This window comes from Lonchura striata, chromosome Z (assembly GCF_050655825.1).
Source record: "Lonchura striata isolate lonStrDom1 chromosome Z, ASM5065582v1, whole genome shotgun sequence".
NCBI classification, from domain to species: Eukaryota; Metazoa; Chordata; class Aves; order Passeriformes; family Estrildidae; genus Lonchura; species Lonchura striata.
In genome coordinates this window covers 7,136,752-7,147,865 of record NC_140740.1, presented here as the reverse complement: position 1 = coordinate 7,147,865, position 11,114 = coordinate 7,136,752, and the positions used below count along the sequence as shown (strand labels likewise).

At 39.6% G+C, this 11,114-nt stretch overlaps 1 protein-coding gene across 1 annotated transcript in view; it reads left to right on the top strand.

Moving 5' to 3' along the window:
- The first annotated feature begins 957 nt into the window (after positions 1-957).
- The window catches only part of CAMK4 (calcium/calmodulin dependent protein kinase IV), a 136,467-nt gene continuing 126,310 nt past the window's right edge, over positions 958-11,114 (top strand). Inside the window, exon 1 of the mRNA XM_021524787.4 lies at positions 958-1,293. Within this exon, the coding sequence (XP_021380462.1) occupies positions 1,097-1,293 (197 nt within the window). The 5' untranslated portion in view covers positions 958-1,096. The remainder of the gene's footprint in view (positions 1,294-11,114) is intronic.

The window sequence follows — 11,114 nt, the reverse complement described above, 5'->3', positions numbered from 1 at the left end:
TATAAGGAGAAACGGATCATTTTGGAAAACATCAATACACCTGAATCAGCAAAACGCTGAACAGGATACTATGCTTTATTTGAAGAAGAAATATGATGCTTAAAAAAAAAAAAAAAAGTGAATTGTAGTTGAAAATTAGAGGACAATACTTCATCCCTTCTGCTGAGGAGGTTCACACATGGTCCATTTTACCTCCTGCCTGTGCTGGCATGGCAGTGTGAGTGGGTGTAACAGCACAGAGAGGATGTGAGTGGGATTGATCTGGCACACTATGCATGCGAGGCACACACAACTGCTGCTGTTTTATTTCACCACTATACCAACAGAAACAACCCTTCTATAGATGTTTCTGGCTAAGGATTCTGCAGTCGGGGATGTAGCATGCTTTAGTATAATTTTCGCATGCATTTCATAACCTGCAGATTTCATAACCTGTTAAAGAGTGGCATTGCAGCAAAGCAATTTTATTTCTCCATGGCTTCTTGTAGTTCTCTGGTGTGAAGGGAAGATGTGTTTCGGGGATTTTTATAGTCATGTTCGAGAATTTGTCAGTCTCCTTCTTTCCCACTGCTGTTTGCCTTGTTCAGCCTCAGCCCCCACACCCTCCTCGCCAAATTCACGGCAGAATTCCCGAACTCCCGCTCAGAAACTGGCAAAACGCTGCGGCATGGCGGGCCGGCGCCCACCTCGGCGGGGGCTGTGCATCCCGGCCGGCCCCGCCGCACAGCGCCCGCGGACCGGGATGCGATTCTCCTGCCGGTCCCCCCGGGCCCCGTCCCGCCGCCGGCGCCGCTGAACCCGCCGCGCTCCCTCCGCCCCGGGCCGGCCCCCGAGGGCTCGCCGCGGCCGCCCGGCTCGGGGGGCGGATGGAGATCCATCCATCCCCGCCCCGCCGCGCTGGGGACCCCCCGCCTCCTCTCCAGGGCGGCGCGGGGGGAAGGAGGAGGAGGGGAGAGGGAGGGGAGAGCGAGGGAGGGAAGGAAATAAGTAAGGAAGGAGAGAAAGAGGGAGGGAGGCGAGGCGCAGCCTCCGCCTTGTCGCTCTGCGTTCTGCAGCCGGCGCGGAGGAAAGGACAGCCCCCGGCAGGCGTCCCGGCATGCTGAAAGTCACCATGCCCTCCTCATCCTCATCCTCATCCTCATCCTCCTCCTCCTCCTCCTCCTCCTCCTCCTCCTCCTCCTCTGGCTCCTCAGCCGCCAGCCGCCCCGGCTCCGCCGCGCCCGACTACTGGATCGATGGCTCCAACAAGGACACCCTGGCTCACTACTTCGAGCTGGAGTCCGAGCTGGGACGGTGAGGCGGCGCCGGGCCGGGCCGTGCCGGGCCGGGTGGGCGGGGGGCGGCGGGGCCGGGGGTCCCTGCCCGCGCCGCTGCGGCCGGAGCGGCAAAACTTTGGCGTGCGTGAGCGGCAGCGGGAGACCGCGGCTTTCGCCAGGGGCAGGCTTTCGAAGGAAAAATCCCAGCTCCCCGGCAGCCAAGCCGAGAAATCCCCGGGTGAAGGAATTTGGGGAGGAGGCATCTCTCCGCTCGGCGGATGCTGGCTCTTGGGCACGGTACCCGGGTGCTGCCGGTCCCCGAGCGCTGCCGGCTGCGCGGTGGGCATCGCTCCGGGAGCGCCGAGCGCCGCCTCGGTCGCGGCATCCCTTCGCACCAGACCTTCCGCCGCTCTCTCCATCAGCGGAACCTTGCGCTGACAAAACTCCCACCCGAGACAGGATTCCCTGAATAGGCCTCTGCAAGCAGGGTGCTTCCCATCGGGGTGCAGTGTAGGCGAGAGAGCTGCTATTCTTCATTCATTAATTTTTGCACTACTGTCCTGGTGATGGTCCTGCCCAGCAACTTAAAGGTCCCAAGTGTTTAGGTTCTTAAAAACTGAAGTCTGGTGTAAAAACGCAATATCCGATGTGCAATTTTTACCCTCTTAATGCATTTGTTAGTTCATGTTGAATTTATAGGTAAAAAACAATGTGCAAAAAAAGTGGAAAATTACAGTGTCTTTGAAGTTTACAGTACACGACTTAAGTGTGTAGGTCAGTAGGTAGCAAATAGCAGTTGTTAATTTTGCCAGAGCATTAGAACTCCTAAATAAATGTGGGAAATTTGCAGATAATAACATGGTTGCCTTGGTAGAATACTTTTTCCAGAAAGGACATGCAACAAAAGTTATTGTTACAAAGCATACCTGTGCTTTCTGTACCTTAATTGATAGGTGCAAGAAAAGTGGTAGAAATACAATATGGCATAATTCTTTACTTTCTGCCTAGGTCTTATGCATCTGCTGATACTTTTTTCCCCCCATTATTGCTACTATTCCTAGCCAGATTTAATAGGTATAGTTTTATGTATGCTTATCACATTTATATTTGACTTCACTGTACCCCTGTGCAGAAGCATAAAAATATAAAGCAGGTGTTGGTTGTGTGTCTAGAGTTGATCAAAAAAAAAGAAGAAAACAAATCAAAATGCTGGTGAATCACAATGGTTGATACCAACTCTGTCATCTGGATCAGTACTATTCTCTGGGGCCTGTCTAGAATCCTCCCACCATTTATAATAGTGACTGTGGGCTTTGCTTAAGTGTAATATGTAGTGGTGATACTCTTGGGTGTGTTGCATAACGGAGGGTTGTTAATACGTGAAATCACCAGTGTTTTGTTGGAAGAGTAAATACCTGTAAAAGTACTAGAGCAAAGATGAGAGGCAATGGATTTTTCTAACTTGCAAGGTAAGAGAGTAAATGCTAAAACACAAAAAAAATGTTTGAATAAGGAAGATAACCACACCCAGGCAGTGTAGAGATGTGAGCCATTAGGTCTGCACTGCTCCTGGGTAGAGCTAGGAAGTAACATTTAAAACAAAAACAATACAGGAGAAAACAACCATCCTAATCAAAGTTTAAGAGGTAGGGAAGGGACAAAAATACTTGGAGGGGTACATGCTTTGAGAGGAAATTTCTCTAATGGGTATAGTAATGAGATCTTGGTCCATAGTTTGCAAGGCCAGTTTTGAGATCTTTTCAGAGCCAACATCCATAGTATTGATCATTGTCTCAGAACCCCTCTGATAGGTAGGTATATCTTGGGAAATCTATAAGGGAGATCCAACAATCCCTCTTGGTGCCCAATAGTAATATAAAAGTGTATTGTTTTTTCTTGGTAACTCTCTCCACAAACTTTTAGTTTTGGATATGGTTTTAAGTATGTCTACGTTAAAAAATATTCATTACTTTGTTAGGTTAGTGGTGGGGAAAATGTGTCAGATGAGGCTGAATAATGTGGCTATGTGATGCCTTTAGATGCAGTAAATAAAGTAATATACTGAAATAACCAATGGAAAACATTGCTCTAAATTATCTTTAGCAAATACAGGTTTTGAAAGATGCCTTTTGGCAGACTTCAAAGACCTGCAATTGGACAGCTGTGGCCAAATATGGGAATTTCCATTTGGAAGGAGTGCTCCTTGTGCAAAGTATATCTGGCATATCCCTAAAATGTCTTACTCTGTAACTCTTGCTTGCATGACTAGCTAAGGAGTCATGGAAGAGGAAAATGATCCTTTAGAAAGAATGATAAATGCCTTTAAGCTTAGGTGGAAGTCAACAGTCATTTTTAAATAGTGGAGTTCCACAGGGAACATTGACATGTCTGTGCTGCTTAACATGCTCATAGATAGAGGGGCTGAAAATAAATATTTGCTGGTCTTTGTAAATTGTCAAGGGTTTAAAGGTTGTGTTACCTAAGAAGAAACTTACTCTACTGTTGGGGCATTTAAATGGCAGCTGAAATTTAGTTTGGCTAAATAAAATGTCATGGATGGAACATCTCATTAGAGGTGCTTCTTGGCTGGTTTTTTTTGGTTGTTTTTTTTTTTTTCTTTTCATGCAGGCTCTTTGGGGTATCTGTCAAAAAATGGGGCACCCAGTCAAAACTCAATGACAGGAGGGAGGTAAGGCCACTTTAGCACAGTGTATTGCAATTGCTGGCCTCTGGATACTATCTATGGATGCTAAAGGGTTGCATGGACTTAATGGGTAGCTAGGCAAGTTTGCATGCAGGAAATCCACTAAGAGTGATTAACATGAAGATGCTAACTATTGAACTGTAATTCTTGAGAATTTTGAGGGTATTCTCTGACAGTGTTAACAGGAGTTTGCTCTATTCTTACATTCTACTTGAGGCATCTCTGTTTGGCCACTGTTTGTACTTTGGGCTAGATAGGCCTTTATTCTCATTCTTTTATTCTGTTTTTATGTTGCACTGAAGCCCTGATTAGTTCACCTTCATCTTAGTACATTTTTACAAGGATTTTTGTCTATAAGTGGAGCTCAAAATACTGTAAATGTGAAATTTTGTGCTTTGCTTTTAAAAATGTCTCTTTTACAGGTTGTAATTGTTGATGTACAGTTTGGAATTTTGTTCTGAGTGTATTTTATCTAAAAGCTTATTTTCCACACTTCCTTGGTAAAAGATGTTGAAAATGTTGTACTCTAAACTTGTGCTTCCTTAAGGACTAAAACCCTTTGTTAGCCTTATATAACCCTTATATATCTTTTGGTACAGAGTTTCTGAATTCAAGGCTGGTCTAAATATGGTATTTGAGTGAAGAAGAAATTCAGTAATGATTTTTTTGATACTCAGCAATATTACAAAAAATGGAAATTTTCTTTGTTGGAATTTTACTTGGCAGACACCGTCTTTGCCTAAATAACTACATAACTCTGAGTTCAAACTGTCTAATGTTACTATTGTAGGCAGATTGCAAATCTATTAAATGGTCAAAAACAGATAAAAGCATTTCCAATCAAATAGTTTGGGCTTGCTTTCTTCCAAGGTTACCTTTCCCTTCATGGTCAGTCTTTTAGCTGTGATCCTTGCTGAAGACAGACTGAAAGGCTTTCAGTTCTTGGCAACTTATCTTGGGCTGACAGTGTGAACTGAATCATAGGTGGTTTATATCCTTGAGTTTTTAGCACAGAGAAAGTTTCAATCTAATGTACAGTTTGAACCCCAGATTTCCATGTGCGGAATGACGGTTTATTCTGCCAATCCTATTTATGAAAGCTGTCATCCTAACATGTATTTTTGTAATGGCAGTAATAGATGAAATCAGCTAACTGCTTTGTTAGCTGATTTAAGCTAACAAAGCAAAAACTTCTTTGTCAAGCTGATGAAAGTATTATTTTATAAAAATGGATTGGTTTTGCACTTGATGCTTGGAAGTTCAAACAGTTTTTCTTTGAAAGCATGCCAATTATTTTACCATCCATCCCTTCATTAAAAAAAAATGTTACTTTTTCTGTTAATCTCAAGAGTAATTTATTTTACAGCCTTTTTGCCCTGTTTATTTTGAGAAATAATTTTCTCAGTATGCTTTAGGGTGCATTTAAATTATGTCTGTCCCTCCTTCATAACACTCACTCATTTGCTTGTGAATTTTTTTTTTAGTGGACCTGAGGATTTTTCAAAGTGATGCAGGGATGCAACTGATAGACAGCACATGTCTGTGCTGCTAGCTGTCTGAATGTGAGAGTGTGGAGTCCTTTTAGGAATCATGATGAGAATTATCATTGAGCAGAAATTGCCTGTGTAGACGTGCCTGTGCCACAAATTGTAACTTGCTTGTTACCCTCACACCTTCAGACAAGCAGGAAGAATTTTCCCTCAGACAGTTCCTGCCCATAGGGAAAGTTGTTGAAGAGGTGGGTCTGAGGATTCGTTTGGGAACCTTCTTGTGGTTGGACCTTGCTTTGAGGGAGGAGGATAGGAGAAACCAGAACTTGTAGTGAATAGCCCAGGCTTTGGCAACTAAAATTCTTTACTCAGTGCAAGGCGTGATTTTTTTCCCAGTTTTGTCTGGTTCAGTTCAACAACTGGTTGATTTCGAAGTAAAAAACTGTGTTGAAAAGCCAATGAACGAAAATTTACTATTCCATAAATAATACCTAAAATGAATAGGTGATCAGTTCTGTGTAAATTTAAAAGCTTTCTCATACTTAAAAAAAGAGATATTAATAATGAAAAATTATAATAGAGAATAGTTATTTCTTGCCGTTCAAGGTTGTTTTTTTTTCTCTCAGCCACTATGCATTTATGTCACTGGTTCAGATAATGTTTTCTAATTTGAAAAATTATATTTCTAGTGGAGAAAATGAATAGCTCTTGAAGTAAGTACTCTTAACAATATTGAAAAAGTTTTATACAAGATTGGTTTAAGGAGTGACAATCATATAATTTGTGTTAATACAAGAATTGTCATGCTTGAAAAACATCACATTTAACTGCAAGAGGTAAGATGTAACAAAAAGTCATTCTTTTAGCATATTACAGAAAGAATCATAGAATATCTTCAACTGGAAGGGACCTACCAGCATTATCAAAGTTCAAGTCTTGCTGAAGAGAGAAAATCTGAAATCAAATAAGTAGTTCCAAGATCAGTTGAAAGAGAGTGGTTGTGGAATAAGCCTGTGTGATTCTGGGTAGAGGGCAGATAAATTTACTGAAGTTCTGTGGTATCAGAAGCATATCGTGTTCATTCCACTAAGCATCTTTTTGTGTGTGCAAGTGTGCACACTGTTGTGTAAGGGATTGTAATGGGCACAGTTTCATAGGCAGATTCTTCCAGTAAGAGATGTTTAAATGTTTGCTCACATAGTAAATAGCCACATTTTAACAGACCAATCAGTTATGAAAAAAGTAATTGAAAAAATACTTAGCAGTTTGCAGTAGCCTGTGCCCCATCTGTGAAAGTTCAAGTGCTTTCTAGAAAGGGGTAGCTGTCCTCTTCAGTCACGAAGATCAAATAAGTTTTATTTTTCTGAATATTTTCTGAGAAGTTCAATAAGCAAATTTTTAAAAATAGCAGTTCCCAGCCCTTAGTTTGTTTAAAATGTAACAAATTGAGCCGTCTTTATTGCAGTAGATGAGAACAATTCTTCTGTGGTCTTCTGCTATCCACAGTATTGACTGGGCTTCAAGAAAGCAATCTTCTGACCTGCACATTGTGTGGAAAACCTTCAGAAGTTTGAATATTATTTTCATCTATATATATGCAATTTGGATGAGCCATTAGTAGGAGTTCCCACTGTATAACAGTAAAGAGCATGTACTTCCTTGTGCTTTCAAAATGAAGTAGAATTTAAACATAGAAACTTGCATATTTATTTGCTCTTTGCTTCTTTACATAGGCATTCTTATCGTACTTCCTCTGTTTGCAAGAAGCAAGTCTTTATTATCTAAACAATCAGTAATTTCATGAATTCTTTTTCCAGTACAGAGATGATAATTCTCAGAAAGGGAAACTATTTATTTCTAAATGTTGGTGATTGGTTTGTCTAATGTCTTTTCTAATATTTATAATTTCTGTACCTCTTCCATTAAAAAAAAAAGGGGCAAGAATGATGCATTTTACAATTATTCACTGATATACTGGAATTGCTCTTACATTTTGGTGTTAGTGATGCATTATTTGGCCTTGTATTGTCAATGTCATTACTATCATTGGATACTCTCTGTTAAAACACACACCTGGACACCTCTGATGGACACCTCTGTTGGGGTCCAATCAATATTTGCTTCTGTGGCCCCGTGAATATATTGACAAGGTGTTATTTTGCTCCTTGCAAAGTAATTCTAAATTAGGAGACCATATAACAATATGACTTTGCAAGTGACCATTCAATGTGTAGAAACTAAAGATTTTGAATTTGAATTTGATCTTCAGGGAATGAGAGGATCTACCAAAGTGGGTTTGGTTCAGACACGAGTAATGGCTTGAACAACATGGTGCTGTAGGTTAAAAGTTCGCCTTCTTTCATTTATGTGGTTATCTGTGCTAGAGATAAAGGACCATAAAATGTAACAGAGAAGGAAATGGGAGCCCTCTTGAGGAACAAAACTAATCATAAAACATGCTGCCCTTTGACAGTGTACTATCTATATACCATGGGTTCTTTGTGAGGGATAATGTAAAAGCAAGTTCAAGAGTCATAATTCACAGCCCTAAAAACAAAACACTAAATTTTATGCCCTTCAACAAATGTATAGTCCGTGTTCCAATGCATACCTTGCTGTGAGCATCCATATGCCACAGATAAGATGCCAGAACTCTAACTTTATCTCAGAACTGATGTCATCTCCACAGTCCTTTTCCCCAGACCCTCCTCACATGTGGTGCATCTCTCCTCTGGCCTGTCTCCAGGCATTGTGAAGGAAAACCAAAAACAACTTGCTTAGATTTAAGGAATAGCTGTCAATTCTAAAACAGGGTCATGTATGTGTTCCTCTTCATACCTTTCCCCACAATAATTTTCCCTTCTTGCAAATATTCATATTTTCCTCTCCATTGAGATGATTATGAACACACCAATATGTTTACTTATTTTCAGTCTTTTGAACTCAGAAGCATATCCATGTCTACTAGGTTCACTGCCTTTGGGTGCTGATATTGCATCTTAATATAGTCAATTTAGTGTGATTTCATTAATAAAGACAACCCTGATTGCACCACAGACTTTAGCAGAATTGAATGCAAATTTAAAAATTCAACAAATGTCTTGTTTTTAATCTTTTTGTATTGAGGTGTCTGGGAGGGACAGTCAATCAGATCAGCTGCCACTGGTATTATCTTCAAGTACTTCTTAAATAATGTTCATATCGATTTTCTCTAAATAGTCCTTGTTAACAGAGTCACACTGACAGTTCCAAAGGATGTGGTCTGTGATTTTATTTTGTACTTAGCTGTAAAAAAACTAAACACACCATGTTGAAGTGATTGGAGTTCTGCACCCTCCTATGGAAGGCTGGACATAAATTATGCAGTTTTCACTTGATAATAAGATCTTCATCTATTATGTTTTTTGGTGATTAGTTGTTTGAATTTTATTCAAACTTAAGGAGATATCTCTTTCAGATTCTCCCTAAATACAGGACAGTGTTTGCTGTTTTCTGACATATTAGGTGTCCTGCACCAGCCTAAAGCTGTGGATCAAGAAGAGTATTTCAAGAGCATGCTTTGGACCAGAAAAAATTCAATGCTTTTGACACACTTTGATTGTTTTATATTAATGTGGTAGATTTTTGCAGAGAAAATTGATGTTTTGGCAAGGCTTATAAGGCCCTGAGGGAGTCTGCCATGGATGAGTACAGATTTTTTAAAAATATATTTTTTTAACCTATTGACATATTTTCTAGCTTAATGAACCACAGTTCTGATCTAATGTACAGTGCTTTACAGATGTTTGGGGTTTTGTCTTGCTGATGGAGAATGTGTTTGTCAGCTTCCTGTGTTGTGCAATAATTTTTTGTTAAAACTGAATGCAACACATACTGAGAACTCTGACATGATTATCATAATCTATGCTCAGAGAGCTGTAAGATACAAATACCTGAATGTTTTGAGTGATCCTTCTCTCTACATTCTCTTTAAACCCTCATGATTTTCTGGGTGACTAGCTTAGTAAAATTAAATATGAAATGGTTGAAATCTGATTTTATAATGTGAATCAACACTTTAAGGTGTAGGTATTGATGACCCCTTAGAAAAGGACTTATGACATTGTTTAATGACTTTAGGCTTCAAGTGATCAGAGGAAAAAACCTAATAAAGACGGGGTTTTTCCCTTCTCCCTCTCACCCTTCTGGTTTTTCTGGAGATCCTTTGCAGCTTTTAAATGGGAGCTGCAAATGCTTGTGGAGCACTGTTCAGTGGTCTGCTATCTAACTGTCAGAGGATTAACTTGAGTTGAAAGAGGAGGCAAATTCTAGTCTTAAAAAAATGCTACTAGAACAAAAAGTAACTGATATATTGGAGCAACACATATGACATTGAAAAAGCAATAATGCATTCATTTTGTTTGGTGCAGGGAGGAGAAAGACTGGTATCTTGTTCTCCCTTCACAGCATTTTAATCCAAGAATGTCATAATTGTAAACAAGAACAAAGTTTAGTAGTTAAAATTAGCAACTGATGAATCTTAAGGAAGATCAGTAATCAATTCCAAATGGGGTCAATATGTAGTGGAAAATCTGCAATGAAAGATACCCTAAAATTCACACGCATGTTTTTCTTCTCTGTCTCCTAGGAGTGAAACCCATCTCCATCTCTGTATTACCTTCATAATAAATATGCACATAAATTATTTTTTGAGTTTAAATTAAAATCCCATCTCTCTTCATAATTTATAAGCATTTAAAAGTAGGTGGAGCAGGAGTAAAATTAAATGAAAAGAGCAGTTTTATTCATTACTGTTCAGAGAATTGATTTGATTGACAGTAGCATAAAGAGAATTTTCTTTTCAGAGAAACATTAATTTCAAATGAGAAAAAAAACCTTGGTCACCTTCTCCTTAGCACAATGGTATCATTTTTGTCATTTGAATATTCAGGTTGTCTAGGTATAGTACACTAGCTCATGTTAATGTACAATGATTTCAAATGGTTTGATCCATACTAGGCTATTTTTATTGTTCATGCTACACTTATGTAGTGGAAGAAAAAACCAAAATATTTTAACCTCTTCATATTTTTCATGCATGACTACAGGAAAGATGAAATGTCATTTGTGATGGAAAGATCATATTATATGTATTTCCCTTGCAAATGACTGTCTAAATTAGGGCTGGTGAAATGTATTCTTCACATAAATAGCCCTCCAAATCTTACTGTCTTTCTCTTGTCAGTCTCTATGCTGTGAGCTGGTTATGTTTGCTACTTGGGAATTAACACAATAAATATATGCCAGATAGGCTAAGTAGTTTGCCATGGTGTTTATTATGAATCATGTGTCTTAACTGTATCAAATACCTCGTAATACCATTTTACTGTGTTTTGCTCTAAGTCACAGCTAAGATAGAATAATAATGATTAACAAGATGTGTTAGTCACCCACAATGGCATGTAGCCATTAGCAGACCATATGTAATTCTTTGGAGCCATACCTGCTAAAGCTTGTTTTATCCACATATTCTTATCTTTTCAATAGTTAATTGTCATATTTGAGGACTCTGGATTTTTCATCGCATGATAAATTTCAATATTTTGGCATTTCTCTTTGTTTTGAGTTAGAATGAGTAATTGAAGACTTACACATTGTGGATAAGGGACAGTTTCACTCCATGGA